This window comes from Copadichromis virginalis, linkage group LG15, assembly GCF_057382275.1.
Source record: "Copadichromis virginalis isolate Kocher_CV1m ecotype Utaka linkage group LG15, C_Virginalis_male_GT1.1, whole genome shotgun sequence".
Taxonomy (NCBI): domain Eukaryota; kingdom Metazoa; phylum Chordata; class Actinopteri; order Cichliformes; family Cichlidae; genus Copadichromis; species Copadichromis virginalis.
In genome coordinates, this window is record NC_140632.1 from 9,458,260 (window position 1) to 9,476,177 (window position 17,918).

The 17,918-nt window shown below is 39.8% G+C and overlaps 1 protein-coding gene across 1 annotated transcript in view; it reads left to right on the forward strand.

Moving 5' to 3' along the window:
* Window positions 1-17,397, forward strand: part of LOC146691778 (steroid hormone receptor ERR2-like) — a 42,406-nt gene extending 25,009 nt beyond the window's left edge. Inside the window, exons 6-7 of the mRNA XM_085431753.1 lie at window positions 10,018-10,287; window positions 13,015-17,397. Coding sequence (XP_085287879.1) covers window positions 10,018-10,287; window positions 13,015-13,259 — 515 coding nt within the window. The 3' untranslated portion in view covers window positions 13,260-17,397. The remainder of the gene's footprint in view (window positions 1-10,017; window positions 10,288-13,014) is intronic.
* Window positions 17,398-17,918: the final 521 nt, after the last annotated feature.

Below are 17,918 nucleotides of genomic sequence, written 5' to 3' on the forward strand. Positions count from 1 at the left end.
GACACACGTGTTGTCAATTCAATTATTATTCAATTAAAGCTAGTAATATTCTTCACTGATGCATTTCTTAAAGGGGTTCCTAATTGATTAAAATAAATGGCAGCAGTCAGGACACAAATTTTATCTTCAGTTGTCTTTTGTTGTGCATTTATTTCAAGGTGATAACAAAAAAAAGCAAATCCTTACGTCAGAGTAAGGAACGAAAAAAGGTCTCATGCTTGCTTAAACACAATTAATTAGTCGTAAAAACAAAAATGAATTTATTCAGAGTAAATAAAAAATGATTTTTTGCCAAAACAATGGAGTTTTTTTCTCTCTGTCTCCTTTTGGGCTGGCACAGTGCTGTCCTATTTGTCCCATTTACTGACTCATCGTCCACACTTAAAGCAAGACTATGAATCGTTTGCTGAGCAGTGGCCCAGAGTAGTTATAGGACGATGGCAAATACGGTTATGGGAAAAAGAAAGTACATCCTCTTTTAATTTTGTGGCTTTACATATCAGGACATAATAAAAATTATCTGTTTAAAATTAAGTAAATAAAGCCTCAAAGGAAATGCACATGACATGTAACCTGTGTCATTATTTATTTGACAAAAACTAAAAGATGTAGAAGTGTGTAAACAAAGTACATCCTTACTGCTTCTGTAGGAAATAGAAAGATAAGTGGCAGCAAGCTGCTACTAATCAAGTTAATTAATTGATCATCAGCGAGGGTGAGCACCTCTGTGAAAACTGAGGTTTTGGCAGTTTGCTGGTCTGCGGTATTCAGATGTGTGTTAATGTAATGCCAAGCAGCAAAGATATCAGGAATGTATGGGCTCAAATTGTGGTCATAAATATTTTGTACTTGTAAATCAAATGCGTAGTTGTGAACTGAGTTTTGTAACCTTGTAAACCAAAATATCTGAAACTTTTATATGGAAAGCGCCACTCCAACAGCCAAACCCATCTGTTCTCTGATTGGATTGTTAAATTTGTGATTGAGATGACATTGACCAATCAGCTGAAAGGAAGAAAAAACGGGTCAAAATTCGTACTTGTATGTTGAAACTCACACACAGCCAGGAAACTTGAACGCAGAGCTTTACACATAGTTTTTTGTTTTGTATCTGTAAGCAGACCTTAACAAAAAAAACTGTAACTTGTGTAAATATTTTTACAAACACAAATCTTTTTTACACACACAAACAAATTCTCATCTACGAATGCACAAACATAAAATTTTCAGATATTTTGGTTTACAAGGTTACAAAACTCAGTAGTACAAAATATTTATGACCACAATTTGAGCCCAATGTTCTTGCACATCAGTCTGGTAAGAGTTAAAGTTTGTTTTTTTTTAAATTGAACTCCAGTGAGAAAGCTTATTCACGGGTGGAAAAAGGATCAAGGTGTTGTAATGGCCCAGTCAAAGTCCAGACCTCAATCTCATTGAAATACAGGGGACCTTAAGAGAGCTTGACATAAACAAACCTCAATGGGCTAAATCAGTGGCGTAAAGAAGGTTACAATGATTTGATGTCATACAGAAAACAGTTACTTCAAGTTATTGTCACTAAAGCCGGTTCTACTAACAACTGAATCATGGGGCGTATTTATTTAGCATTTTGGCTTTGTTTAATAAATAATGACACTTATATGTCATTTTGTTGTTTGCCTTCAAAGTAAAAGTTGACGCTTTTGAAATGCATTGGCTGATGCAGGAAAATTTACTCTAATGGTAAATATTTTTTATTTCCGGTTTGCGTTGTACTTTTTTTAAGTTTAACTAAAGCTCAGAGAGATGTCTGCAAGTATTTGCAGTACTTCCATGCAAACTACTGACAACCCTGGCAACTAACTAGGGACCTTACCTGACAACCTTATGACCTTTGTTTGCCAGATGGTCGTTGACAGGCTCGTGTGATTGAGGCCTTAGCAGTAAGAAAAGTTCAGGAATGGAGAATGACATTAGGAGACAACTCCTCCACATTATGTGTCAATTTGCTGTAGACCAGTGATTCTCAAATGTATGCTGTGTTCCACTAGTGGGGCACCTAGCCACTTCATCCACAGTCAGCCAAGTGGGCAACCATCTGAAAACAGCATCGATTGCATAGTGGAGTAACATGAAGGAAGTTACCTGTTGGGGAAAGCTTACATCATCTGTTTGGACTGTGTGCCAAAATGAGCTGAGCCCAAACCAGCCCTTTGAACTTTACATGAATGTTTAGGAAAAGAGAAGCCTTATTAAACGATTAGCCAATGGAGGGTTGCTGGGGTTTGAGACATGCTGTCTCACCACTCTCGAGTTTACATCGAGAAACAAGCGTTAACAGGAACAAAAGGAGCTTCCCTGACCCAAATGCAGAGTTTTTGGGTTTTGTTTTTTGTTTTTTACTCCTGACCTCTTTTCCATCCAACATCTTGTGAACAAGGGAAAAAATCTAATTCAGGTGTATTTTTCATAAAAGAGCCAAATAGGGTAACTACAGTCAAATTCCTCAATTTAATGGAGCCCCATGGGGCCTGTAATGAATTTTACTGTAATGTTTTTCCACTGCCTTATTCTCATTACATTTTTTTTATATATATACATATATATATAAATATAAATAAAAAAGTATTGATCTTGTATGGTGTGAGGATCTAAATCCAGATCTGTCAGAGTTATTAAAGGCAGCACGTGACACTCTGGAGACATTTTACCCGCGGCCACTGGGTCAAAGTGTCACCAAGTAACGATTAAGACAAAAGGGGTCCCTACAGTTTAACAGTCCACTCCCTCCATTACACTCATAGCCCACTGCGCAAATGGCCTTAACGATGAGGTAATAGGAGTCATTAGCGCAGATCGCTCCATTAATGTGAAAGTCCTTCAGCATCCACATGTGGAGAGCTGGGAAGAAACATGTAATACTCCTTAGGTATTGTGGTACACGTGTTCATTGTGAAGGCTTAAATATTTGTGTTTTACAGCTGGAAAGAAGTAATTTGATGAATTTTTAATCCTCACAGTTTAGTTTGGTTTAGGTTTTTTTGTGTGCAAAGGAGCCAATTAAAAATATTGAAGTTTTTAAAAAATAAAACAAAAACACACATTTTGGCTTCAAGAACATGATAGGAGACATGTTATTGTGGCCCTTGATTTGTAACCACACACACACAGACCACCTCACAAAGCGTAGACTACATTCAAGTCAAAAGCGTACAGCGCCCTCTATTCACTTTATCTAATGCTCGTTCTTTTTCCTTTCTTTTTCTCTGTTTCTGTCCCGCGCACCCTCTGCCATAATATCTTTCACACACACTCTCTGGCTTCCTTGTTCTCCTGTTCCCCTGGCTCTCCCTCTCCTACTCCTCCTGCTCATATAGGGCCCTCAAGTCTCATTATTACCTCTGTCTTTTTATTAGGCCCATTAGGGCTCTTAGGAGGCCTGTAATGATACTAAATGAATAGAGAGTGAACTGCTGTCTGTTTTAGACCTCGCTCTCAATGACAGCTTCAAGCTTCACTGCCAACCACTCAGTCTCCTCACTGTACTGAGCAGGGCCTCAGTTATCTTACACGCACCTGTATTTTTTTGTTGCATTACCAGAACCCTGCCAAACAGTTCTTTTTTTGGGGACCTGGGGACCTTTAAAGAAATAGACATATTGCTGACTAACATGCTACATTGGCTAAATATGGGTTTTTACAGTGTTACAGTATTGTAATGTGTTTGGTGAAACAGCAACACCCCTCTCCCCACCCACACACACACACACACACACACACACACACACACACACACACACACACACACACACACACCAACAACAGCCTCCCCCTGCAGGTCAATGCATTACTACAAAAGCTGCCCCACAGTTTGCAGAGCACAACATGGTTTTAAAACAGTGAACAGTGTGATAGATGTAAAAGCAACAAAAATACTTCTGATTTTGATTTTAAAGTTAGCAAAAAACAGTCCCTATTTATTTTAATGCTCAAATAAATAGGGACATTTTGTTATATAACTTACTGTCTCTTTCTTTATGGCTAAAAAATTTCATTTTGATTACATTTTGTCAGCGTAGTAAATCTTTTTGTAACTATTAGCATTAAAATGTATTTGATCACTAAAAAAAACAGCAGTTTACATAGTTGGATCAAAATTTTGCAGTGTTACAAACCTTACTATTCCCTGTAGCCATGCACTTGGCAATGGGAAGAAAAAGACTCCCTTTTAACAGGAAGAAACCTCAGACAGAACTAGGGGGACGGGGAGGGGCAGCCATCTGCCTCAGTCAGCTGTGGGGAGTGGCGAGAGAAGAGATGAGCGCAGAGCAATAACACACTATAAACACTGAGCAGGTTAGTTGGGCTCGTAACTACAGATCATAAATGTGTAGCTTGTGCAGAGAGGTGCAAAGAGAGAGTACAAAGCACAAGCTGGAGGAGAGAGAATTCAAATTTAATGGCATGCAGTAGTGGCAGATAAATGCTTTTTTCAGGGTCACTGAGATAGTTTAATTATCAAAAAGAAAATTGTCAAGCTTAGTTATAAAAGTAGAGAATGTGTCTCTTTCCAGTCCCTGTTGGTATACTTGCTGTGGCATTTTTGTAACAAGGAGTTCAGCCTGGAATTGAAAAATGTTTGGACTAGTTCTTCTAGTATCTGAGACAGGGTGTTCCTAATTTTGGCAATAATGCACAGAGTGAAGAGGTAAAAGACATACTTTGGTGAAAAATGGCCTCGTTAGCAAAACTTAGCTTAAAAGAGTTAGCAGTAACTTCTGAGTTTTAGGCATTTATGGGTATTTGAGTAGCCCTCTATTTACATGTATTCAGTCTTTTTTTTACAGTTTTTTTACAGCGACCCTCTATACTATAGATTAGATTAGATTCTATAGATTAGTGTCATAATTTTCCTTTTTGATAAAGCATTTGTTAGAGGTGGATCAGGTGACCCTATATCCTCCCATAGTTATGCTGTAGGCTGCTGTTTCTTCTTCACTCACATTTTTTCACTTACTATGTGTTTATACACCACTCTGCATCTAATTATTACTTATGCTTTGGAAAACAGCCAGAGATTAATAATATCTTTTGTCGTGTCTCCCTCCCCTCGCCCCCAAACAGTCATGACAGACGGCTGCCTCTCCCTGACCCTGGTTCTGTCGGAGGTTTCTTCTTGTTAAAAGGTTGTTTTTTTTCTTTCCCACTGTCGCCAAGAGCTTGCTCATAGCACTTTGTCTGATTGTTGGGTTTTTGATGAATTATTGTAGGGTCTTCCTACATAAAGCGCCTTGAGATGATGGTTTTTTTCCACTATATAAATAAAATTGAGTTGAAGTAAAGTGAACTGTAACCTCCAAAAATTAGGCTTCATTGAGCCCTATAAGTAGTAATTTGCACTCTTGCACTGACATTTTTTTATTCAAAGTGTCTTTTAGGCATTTTCCAATAGTCTAGATTTCTTTAAAATAATTTAAAGAAATCACTTTAAGTTTAAAATAATTTTACCTAAACCTAGTTTCGGGTGCTTCTTTGTTCACAAGGGTCACCACAGCTGATAGCTCCCCATGTTTTTTTTTCTGACGCAACCCTAAAGGGGATTTCTGTCTCAACTGGAATGGAACCAGCAACCTTTTGTTTGTGAAGCAAATGTCTAAGTCACTACACTATGAAGACGCATAGCGATAAAGCCTATAGGATGTAAAATTAAGGATTTTGATTTATTCAGCTAACAAGTAAAACATAAATACTCTAAAACCCTGTAGTTTAGCAGAACAGCGTCGCTGTTCATGTTCTTCATCTCCATGCAGAGAGACTGCAAACACAGAGATGCTGACGTTGCCTGGTTTGCTCAGTATTGTGTCATGTTTGGTCAAACGGCATCAAATCACTAGGGTGAAATATTGATATTTCATCAGGGGGATTCACCCTCCACAGTGACACTTAACTCAGCCACCTCCAGGCGACGCACATCCAGCTCCAGGCTAACCCAAGGGAAACCAGGAAGTCACTAAATTGCTTCAGTAAATTGAGTGTTTAAAAAAAAGAGAAAAGAAAAAGGTGGCCAGGAGTGCTGGGGGAAAATAAGGGAAATATATGCATGTCTTCACCAATGAGTCACAAAATGAAAAGCACAGTGCAATGTTCTGCTGGGAAAACCTTTAGTCCTGGCCTCCATGCAGATGTTACTTTGACATGTCACAAGTTCCAAAATTGCACAGGAGCAACTGGAGGAATTTTACAAAGAGCTCGAAACTTTATTTACAAAGTCCAGTTGAGCATCTGTCCCACATGCAAAAACAGCCCAGGTTCACGAAGGCCACACCCAGCAGCTCTCAAGACTCAAAGCATTTGTTACCAATGTCCTGATGCCTGACACTACAGGTTACCCATGATAAGCAAGCTTTTGGCATCACAAAGGGAGGGCATTCTGCACAATTGGTGGTTTTATGTTGAGGCAGTATATTAAAGGTATGCTACATTAAATGGAGCTAATAAGCATGATTTTTAGCCTTAAGTGTTCTTGCTTTATAGTTATTTAAACGGGTTGTTTCTGTATGTAACTATGCTACTTTTTTCTAACTGTCAGACTTATTTTGTCCTGCCTAGGGATGGGTATCGTTTAGGTTTTATCCGATACTGGTGCCAAATCGGTACTTTTGAAACGGTGCCGGTGCTCAAACGGTGCTTAAAGAATGGAGAACACAAAATTGGTCCAAAAACCTCTCATGTTCAGCTGTTGTAAAAAATATAACAATGTTAGCCTTTTCTGCAGCTATGGGGCATATATGGTATCACTCTTGGCTGGAAGCAGTGCTTAAACAATGGAAAAAACACAAACTTTGTCCTAAACCTCTCATGTTTAACTGTTTTCCACTTTTTCTTTGGTCATTTTAGCCTTTTTAGCCAGGGTGAAGGGAGTATCTGCCATCAAACAAGAAGACAGCCGCATGTAGCTATGATGATGTTTGCTAGTTCACCTTACATGCATTAATGTAATAACGTGGTTAGCCTACTCAACGTAAATTAGCTACTCACGCAGAGAAGAACGGCTGCTGCCACCATCATCTGTCATCATTTCTGCTACACTGGCAGGGCTAGGGGCCAGGACTCTCCTCTTCGTGTTTTTGGGGGATGTTGCATAACAGGCAACCCACCCGCAGTAGATGTGCTCGGTGTGAGGTCTCGCAGCAAGCTATCAAATACGGCGCATTTCTGGGCTTTTAAAAAAAAAACGCTATGCGTCACCAGGTGTTTCATCGGATTTGAGGTGTTACCTCCTTTGACAGTATCACAGTATCAGCTTAAAGCACTTGTTGCAGGCTGCTGAGTTTGCATATTTTGCTGTGAAGTACAGCCAGACTTTTGACCGCTTCGCCTTGGACATTTTTAATCTGTAGCTCTGCTCTAACAGAACGTACGTACCTGGCCCCGCCTACTATCCTCGGAAACGTAAAATGATTGGCTAGAATCTAAAGTGTATCACAGCTCAGGAAAAAAAAGCACCGAAATAAAGCACCGAAATGTGCGCTGCTTTTCGGTCTGGTTACTACCGTTTATGTCAGAACCGGTGCCATCATGGCACCGGACACCGGTACCCATCCCTAGTCCTGCCTCACTATTCTAAATAAGCCTCACCAAATTTAGGCCATTCATTTCTCTTGCAGAAGTGTCTTTGGGGAATCTGGAGTAAACTCATGAATTCCTGACACAGCATTGATATCTACATTCAGTGATCCTGTGGTCCTCTCTTCCCCCCACTAAACATGTACCGGATGTCCTCCATCAAATGTCTGTTTGTCAGATCTGAGGCTTGGATCGATACCCTTTCGCATTTGGTGGACTGATTACAATCTACTAATCAATGACACCCCCAGCACTCTTTTCTCTCTGTTTCATTCTCTCGCTTCCCGCCGTTCCTCTATTTGCTTGATAAGAAACATCGGGAGGACCCCTTTTAAGTCAACCTGTCCGATTCCGATCCATACAAGTTTCAAGATTTAAGTAAGCAGCGTGGTGAGTTCAAGGCCCTGGTCAATATCCCCCAATCACCTTCCTATTCACCATAGAGTAGTGAAAGGTATTGTGGCCATTGAGGTCCTTTCAGGTGTTTGATGTGGTGTGTGTGAATGTTAGAGGTGAAAGTTGATGGGTCGACCTCGAGATTTGGATGAATTGCCACACCAAGTTCAAAAGGTTGAACAACACAGGAAGAAGCCTGCATGTGTGCTTTGTTTTTGGATCTTAACATTGCTGCGTTTAAAGCATTCCCCTTCATAATTCCATCCCAATCCCAGTGAATATGTTATTCAGTATATGTACGGACCTGATTTCTCCTGTTGCAAAACTCTAAACAAATTCTCACACACTGAAAATCAGCACATTAATACACTTGTGATACATGATGGTAAATGTTGTTGGGAGAACTACACCACAGCTACAGAACAGATCCAGTTTCTTAATCATGGTGGCTCAAAATTCCTGTGAATGAACTAACCAATAAATACCAGTTCAGAGTCCACAGCCAGAAGAGGTGAGTTGAAAGTTGATGCCAATAAAGAATATGAACAATGTGATAGGCAGGAACAGGATTAGAGTGAGACACCATGTTCATATACAGGGAATGATTGTGCATGAACAGGAAAAAAGACATTTTACTATGATACGCAAATCTGTGTATGTCTGTCCATATGTTTTTGCTACCAAACTTGGTACGCAGGCTCATCTGATACACCTGAAGGTTGTTGTCTATATCAGATATTCTGATGCCCAGCAACCAGCTAATAACAGGTTAAAATGACATGATATTAGCATTTCTGAAGCTGCAGCAACTTATAAAAGGATTTTATAGTTTTAGTTTCACAACAATAACACATCCACAAAATTTAAGTTATGGATGATATGTTATGATACCTTCAGGTTCCATGAGAACCATATTACAAATGACTAAAATTACCTTTTTAACCTTGAATGTACAACAATCCACAATACCTCATGAAATCATCATCACCTATTGTTTTCAATTCACAACATTAACATCTCATTTATATCCACAAAAGTGGAATTACACATGATATATTATCATCATGTTGCATAGCAACCACCTGGCAGTGGGCTGAAATGACCCAATTTGTGCATTTATGGGGCTACAATTTATAAAGCATTGATCATTTTAATTTAATGGCCATCAGCAAAAACGGGTCAGAAAGTACCGTGACATGGGCATGTACTATTAGAGTTTCTTGTTGTAGTAAATGTTTTATTATAAACCTGTAGGCTATATCTTTTATAGATAAAAGGTACTTTCACTTGCTTCCTTTAAAAGAAAAAAAATCATCAGATGGTCTTTCTGATGCAAACAGAGGTTGTTTTTTTTTGATTCAGAAGTGTTTTGATTACTGTTTGAAAGGTTTTTCTTTACCCTTTTATGAAAAGGGTGGAGGAATCCCACAAAAGTCTCTTAGAAAATGCGAAAACTATAAAATGGTGAAGTCTAATTATAAATCCACACGATCTTCTTTTTTTCTCCTTCCTATTTTCTCAGTTGGAATTTCAGTACATTAATTTAGTCTGTTTTAAATGACAGAATTAACTTTGAAGTTGTTGTAAAGAAGAAGTGAATGTCTATTCACCCGTCCTTACTCTGACAATGATACGATATAATCAGTGTTAAGTCTGGATTTGTCCTCACTAAGCAGGGTCTCATGTGCTTATGCAGTGGGTTGCAGAAGGACTGAGTTGATGGCTGAGGCAGCCCTGGCTCATGTTTCAAAGGCCTCTGCTCCTGACTGATTTATATTGCTCCCTGAAAGCCACTGCATACAGCAGTCGGTCTCTGTTTCAAGTCGGACTTCTTTGAGGATTGCGCAGCAATTATACATAGCCCATAAAGCACACAGAGGACTGAAAGAGGCAACAATTGAGCAGGGGGGTTAATAGGCTGCCCTCTTACTATGTCACATGGTTGTTCTGTGTGAGGGCTCAGCAGTACCTAGAAAATGTTCAAATGTGACATATATTTTCTTTATACTCCTGCAGGCTTTTCCACACTCTCGCTGGCAGACCAGATGAGTCTATTGCAGAGTGCCTGGATGGAGATCCTGGTGCTGAGCATTGTGTTTCGCTCACTGCCCTGTGAGGATGAGATAATGTATGCGGAGGACTACGTGGTAGATGAGGAGCAGGCGAGGATCTCAGGCCTGCTGGACCTTCATGTTGCCATCTTGCCATTGGTCCGACGCTACAAGAAGCTGCGTATGGAGAAGGAGGAGTTTGTTACGCTCAAAGCCATTGCACTCTCTAACTCAGGTAATCTTCCATTCACCTGTTAGACTTAAATTCACAATCCTAATCTATGAGTTTGTGAACAGCACAAATATTGTAGGCTCAAATTCATAGAAACGTTGGATGAGTAGTGGGTTTGGATCTTCATAAACATCATAGTGCATCAATAAGTAGGCAGAGCAGGATTGTGTTGCTGAATGCAAGTCAAAATGATGGGATTACATCCTAAACCAAGTTCTGTTTATTGTATTTGGCTTCCAGAGAGTTTAAGTTTTCCAAAAATCATCTATTTAAAACTCCCAGAGATAGTAGTGGCTCAGTGGCATACTTGCGTTGACTACTACCCCCACCCTGTCACGGCAGATGGCTGCCCCTCCCTGAGCCTGGCTCTGCCAGAGGTTTCTTCCTGTTAAAAGTGAGTTTTTCTTTCCCACTGTCGCCAACTGCTGTACAGGGATCATCTGATTGTTGGGGTTTTCTCTGGAGGCTCTTTTCCCTCCAACTTAAAGCACCTTGAGGCGACTGTGATTTATCGCTAAAGAAATAAAATTAAAGTAAATTAAAATACTGTAATCAAGTAATCGAAAACCGATTAGTCACTTTTGCCAAATAGCCTTTATTTTCTCCGCAGTAATGACATAGACAGGAAGGTACATCTTTATATAAAATCTCAAGTAAAGCCTGGCAGTTGGCATTTAATTAAACAGACAAAGAAATAAAACACAGGGATAAAAAATGTCGAGTGGTTATCGGTATCTTGTGGCACCATCACCCCCACAATGAAAGATCCCCGATAAGAGAGGACATAAAGGTCAAGATCAAGATTTTTTTTTAATTTAACTTTGTGTCTGTGTCTGTGTGTGTAGCTATATTTTAATTTGTGTGCAGATACATGTGCACGTGTGTTTGTGTGTGACTGTCACATTGCACTCTCATTCTCTCCATCTCCATAACAGTAGCTGCCAGCGCGCCACAGCCGAGGGAGATATATTTAGCATTTCATTAGAAAAACAGGGGCTGTCAATAAAATGTGTTAAGTGGAGTGGAATGAGCGTCGGGGAGCGACGGGCCTCGTTTGTTCCAGTGTGAAGATGCTGCGCCCGTATTGACAGTTTGCTTTTCATGAGGCTGGGCCTGTCCCCCGCTAATCAATGCCTGTTAGGAGTCTTTTCTCCTGCCTGACTGAAAAAAATGAAAAATGCTGAGCCCAGAGCTTTAGTCTCCTGATGACAAACACTCCATGGGAAAGTTGGGGATAAATAGGAGGGGAGGTGATGGAAAGACAGGGAGGTAAAGGTATAAGGAAGACGTGTGAGAGAGAGAGGAAGGCTAGGGTTCAGAGGGGTTGCTCTGGGAGGGCGAGGGGGCAACTTCGGCTCGTTTGAACACAGTCTCGGCGAGCTTCAGCTCCAGTGGTCCTCTGGGTGTGACAGCTGTGGAAATTCATGGCCATTGATTTTGTAATTAGCAAAGTATCGACGGGATTGACGCCAGGCTGCTGACGGATTACATGGAAATTGTTTCTTCAAAGTTAGTTTTGCATTCCTCCCCCAGCCCCAGCCTCCTTAAACACACACAAACACACACACACACACACTCATGCTTTACGCGTGCACCCATTTAAAAACATATTGCTTATTTTCCACTCTCTTTCTCACATCTGAGCGCGCGCACACACATGATCGTGCAGCCTAATGAGGATCAGATCAGCATTAACATGAAGGTTTCAAATGAAGAGTGCTGGAACACATGTGCGGTCCACATAGCCTAGTTAATTTCCCAAGATAGAAATGCAATTTACACAGAAGGCGACTGGTAAAAGAGACTTAATCAGTCAGTTAGGAACATAATTAGCCTTGTACTTTCCCTTTTTTCTGCCTCATTTACATGTTCATACATGGTCTTACTTCACGCCACAACTTTCATGACACATAGCAGAGCTGATCTCATTCACTTACACTTCAATCAGCAGCCGTGTTTGCCTTCTCTTTAGCGCTACTCCGTATTACTACCAGGGTAGGACGAGTTTATCTCAGTCTGTGAGATTTGATTATAATACTGTATTGAATTCGCATTTGCGTCGTGCACTGCTTTATCTGTGAGTTAATGAATTGTGGATATGATGCATACACAGATTAGACCTGACACAGTATGTCAGTGCAGTGAAATTGGCTGAAAGCAAACCAGTGCTTGTCCATTAAAATGCTCGCTGTCAGCTCGTCCTTCGGAGGACAAGCCTGGTTTTTTTTTCTCTCTTTTTTCCCCTCCAACATGTAGACTTATACGTAGAGAGCAGTTTTTAATAAGTCTCAACTGGTTTTATTTTAGAGCCTATACATAAGGGGGCCAACTGCTCTTTCTTATGGAAATGAAGCCCATCTGCCACCATCATTCAGCTGAATGATATCCTAGTAATGCAGCCATCTGAATTCATTAGCAGGGGGGATGTATGTGGTCCATGATACCAAAAGAAATGAATCTTTTTTTTCCTCTCCTGCTGTATATTTATATATACCTACTGTACTTCCCTCTCTTCCTATGTCTCCCGAGACTCCCAGCCATGCATAGTCATTTATTTAAGGAGCGTCATTAAGCACTAAGAAGCAAAATTGCACGTTTGCATATACAAGCTACTGAGTTTAAAACCAGATGATGCAGCTGCAAAACATGCAGTTGTTGTCAATGTAGATATGAAACATCTGATTTGTCTTAGGCATTTTTGTCATTCCGACTTTCTTCTTCTCGCTCCAGACTCCATGCACATAGAGAATATCGAGGCTGTCCAAAGGCTCCAGGATTCTCTTCATGAGGCCCTGCAGGATTTTGAGGGTTCCCAGCACCCAGAGGACCCCCGGCGGGCAGGCAAGCTGCTCATGACCCTGCCTCTGCTCCGTCAGACTGCCACCAAGGCCGTTCAGCACTTCTACAGCATCAAAATGCAGGGCAAAGTCCCCATGCACAAACTATTCCTCGAGATGCTGGAAGCCAAGGCTTGACACCCGGGCCGGGTGTTTGACGTGCAGCTGCATCACCCAATCCGAGGCGAGGGACAGCCCATTAAAAAATAAATCAATAAATAAAGGTGGTGCCAACTGACAATGGAAGGATGAAGCTTGGAGTCATTTTAACACTTTTAAACAAAACTAAACTTAAAGGTAACTAAAGGGACTTGAAATAGTTTTAAAAGGTGGGCAATTATCAGACTGATTGACAGGGGATCACGATTATGTATATAAAGATGTTGTGTACAGAAATCAGGCAGCCGAGGTCTTGTTATAACCAGAGACCCGTTGCTCTATATCACCTGAAGGTTCTGTGAATTTGTTTCTTATCTTATTTTCATCTCAAAATGGAAACGTGATAATATAAATGTCCTCAAGAACTGTACAGCCACGTAGCCACATGTTTTTATTTCCTTCTCTCACGTTTTCTCATCGCAAGCTGTTAAAGCAATAGTCTCTAACTGGTCTACATATAATATGTGTACTGTATATTGTGTGAAATTGCACTGGACATGTGGGGTTGGGGGAGGGAGAACTGTTAGACATATTCTTGTATTGACCATCGAAGACAGTGGTACTCGTTACAGTAAGATTCTCCATTTCTTCATTATATATTTACCTCGTAGAAGCTTCATCAGCTCAGTGGTTCGGTCAACTTGGTGCTTGCAGAAGGACGGTGGTTGGCTGGTGATCAGAGTTCACTGAGAGTTTGCACTGAGCAGCTATGAATAATGTGGCAATAATGAGTATTGTATCAGCTCACTCTGTCGGTCCTTTTTGCTTTTAGAGGCTAAACTTGTCCCTCGCTTCTCTTTGTCCTCATGCACATCTATTGGCAACTAAACGTACTGTGAAACCTGCACGTGATAACGATAAGCTATATTTAAGAATGAAGTTAAACACAATGAATGCAATGTAATACGCCCTTTAATGCAAACTGACACCCCTAATATGAAGACCTCAGCAACTATACAATATCATTCAGTTTGTTTCAAAAGCTTTTTGTTGACGATGGTGCGCTAGATTGTGATATTTTGTACAGGCTTTGCCTTTTCTTGTGAAACTCTGCCCACCTTTGTTTTAGTTTGTTCTCAACACAACAAGTGTCACTATATTGATAGCCCATAGCTGAATATGTCTGTAAAGTATGAACAGTATTATTTGCTATTTAATTTAACATCATCTGTGTCGATATAAAGGCTACAGTCAATTAATATTATTAATTTGTGCGTTCAAATGCTTGTCATAATGTCCCAGTTGGTTTGTTGGGAAGTCTTTTTTTCCAACTGAAGTGTCATCACGTGCTTTGATGTAGGAATGTAGGAGCTTTAAACTAAAAAAATGATGCTTTACATGACTTTTTATCAGGATAACTGATAAAGTTTAAAAAAAAGACTCTTTGTAGACACCAATTTGTGGTTGTAGCATAAGATCATATTGCAAATGAGATGAAGGAAGAAAAAAGTTTATATGCAACATGCTAAATTATACCCAAATTTTATTTTATTTTTGTCAGGAATCATTATGATCCTTACTTTCCTCACTTTTCTTTCGTCTTAATTTCTCTTTTCATCCAAATCACAATAATGACACTTGTTTGTCTGAGAACAACCTGAAAGGCTCTCCGAGTTCATTCTTAGTGGCAACAATAGTGGAAAATTATATATCTCACTGACCACCAGATGCAGCTTTCGGATGTTTTGTAGTTGTATTGGTCTTTAGCTAATTTTTAATGAAGGTGCTAATATTCAGACAGGCACTGTGTACAAACATACTCCCATTAAGGAGTACAGACTAAGTTAATAAATCTGTATATTCCAAAAGTAATGGTAGTCTTTTGGAGCATAATATCTATCAGTGATAAACCAGTTGCCAAATTACTCAATTAGGATAAAAGTGATAGAGTTATGAACATATTATTTCCTGTCCTGATGACCTGAGCAGGTTAGATGGAACATGTTACCATATGATCAAAACAGTATACTAATAATAAATGAAACAGCTGCTCTTAGGGTTTTAGTAAGACACATATTGTCCCTCGTGAACACTTAAAGTAGTCTTTAAAGTGTCAAGTGCCATTAGCTTCTGCCCAAACAATTATAAAGCATAAAGCCAAGCTGCCAGTAACTATTGACGATTCCCACAGGAACACTCCTGATTCACTGTAATGTAATGCATAGATAATTATAACCATATACATTAGAGAATACAATTCCCACGATGCACTTCCTCACTTGTTAACCAGCTTTTCTGTCCCCGGCTGAAATGAGGGATTCATCACCTCTGTACAGTAGCAAGCCAAAGCATTATTGTCTTTTTAATACACGTTATGAAAGCTGCTGTATTAGGCAGACATGACTGCTGTTTCCACATAAATACAGATTTTAATGGTGAGCATACCCTTTCTGCTCTGTATCCACTAAACCTAACAACAAAACATGCTGGAAATCTTTTATCTTCTTTTGTTCGCTCAATAGAGGCATTGATCGATCATTAGTTCTGTGAAGTCTCACTCTGAGATAAAAACAAGTCTAAAAAGTGAAAGGATTTTTTTTTTCTTTTTCTATTTTTTTGTACTAATTTAAGGAGAGTGTTTCTGTAAATGGCTGCAATCCAGCTCGACCAAAACAGGAAAACTGACCCTCCCTCCTGATCAGAGTTCATTTACACACCTCCATGCTCTTTGAAGACTTGATAGCAGATTAATTGTTTCCCAACTTCCACCCCCCCCCCCCCCCCCCCTTCTCCCAAATTAATATAAGAAAATAAAAGAAAATGCTTAATTTATTTCCAGACTTCTAAAACAGTTCGACTACATCCAATTAACTCTAATTGTCTCCTAAGCTGAAATTCTCAGTAGAAATGGAGCAATTAAATTTCTGCTTTGGCTCTACCTTGGGGACGAGAGACGTTTTACTTTGGTTGATGGTGGGAAGGGTTTGTCTAAACCTTTACAAAGACGATTTCATGAGTCTCTGTAATAGTTTCATAACAGAGCGATCACTGGGCTATGCAAGGCAAATATGGCCACCCTATGTTCCTTGTGTTGTGGAGCATCAGACTGACATTTATTTGTTCTTTGTTTACATTGTGGACATGCTGTACAAATGTATTATGTGCATATTTCACTATACTACGACTGCTGTTCGTTACTATAACTATGATCCTTTGATTTGCCAATTTAGGGAGTTTTTCATGTTGGATTAGCAACAAAATTTAGAGCCCACTGAAAACCTGTATAATACAAGTCACTGTATTGAGTCAATGGGTAATTATTTAAGTAAGTCTTTGGTGAGATATTGTCTTATTTTCTGTTTTTTTTTTTCTTCTGTATCTTTGTGTATCTCAATGCTGAAACACACACACACACACACTGCGTTACCATCGATTTTGCTTATCGGCACAGCAGGACATATAGTGAGTAAAGTCGTCTAGACCCTATACCTCAATTCATATTTTTTGAAAATTACACTGGGTTTGGAAGCGGGCCATGGGTTCCTCTTGGGAATCTGTGGCACAGAAATAAAGTGACATCACTGGCTGGGTATTAAAAAAATGTAGATGAACTTACGGCGGTTGGGGAACACATTCCTCGGAGGAGAAAGCTGCTTATTCGCTGTTCCATTTGCGGACTTTACCTTAACTCCGCGCACGCTGAGATGACGAGATTTACATAAAACATGGAGGAACCTCCCTGGCCGTTCTGGTCCACGGTGTATAAAGGACCCTGCTAGGTGTATGTACCACAGACATGTGATTACCCAAGAGGATTAACCCTCCCCTTCTCAAAAGCAATATGTTAGCATTTGTAATATATGAATCAAGATAAAAGGGAGCTTTGGTTCATTTTGATTATACACTTATGCTTGGGAAAGGACAGGCTAACTATGCACGCACAGTCCTGGGAAGACAAAGGGAAAATATTGGAAGTTAGAAGCAACTACAGCTGGGTTTCACTGGACAGTATTGTGTGGCATTTTCTTGTGTTTCGTTTGTTGTGTTCATGCCTACTGTATCCATGTGTAAATATATGCTTTTTTTTTCTTTTTCTTCTTTTTTTTTGGAGTGAGTCAAATCTAACAGTGCACTGAATGTACAGTGACAATAAAATCACATGGTTTATGTAACAGCTGCACAGGATTTTTATTGGATAGCTATGCTTAGTTTTGGTCTTCAGTGTTTTTTACTGATAATGTAAGCTTATCGTGGTTTAGGTTTATAACTTTCTTTGTTTCTTTTTTTGCAAATTGTCACCCGGCACTTTTCAGATGTCTTCTGTAACAAAGTTGCCTCTCTGGGTGCAACAGTAACATCCTTTGTTGAAGCGAGGATGCAACCACATCTACAAAATGAGCAACAATGAGGTTTGTTACACTATCACAGTATATACATTTTTATTTGCACAACCTACTAACAATATAATTGCAGCCTATGCTTAACCTGCACTAGATATAAGATGAAATTCGCATCAAACTTACACACAGATGCACACAAAATAAATAGTCCTTAGGCAAGTTGTAAAGCAATAAAACTGGTAGTTTATGTGCAGTGCCTGGAAGACCAGTTGAGTGTCTACACGTGTGTATGTGTCTATGCGCGCTTGGATATTATCAAGACGGTGCCTCGGGGTGTAACGGCATCCTCCTGCCCCCC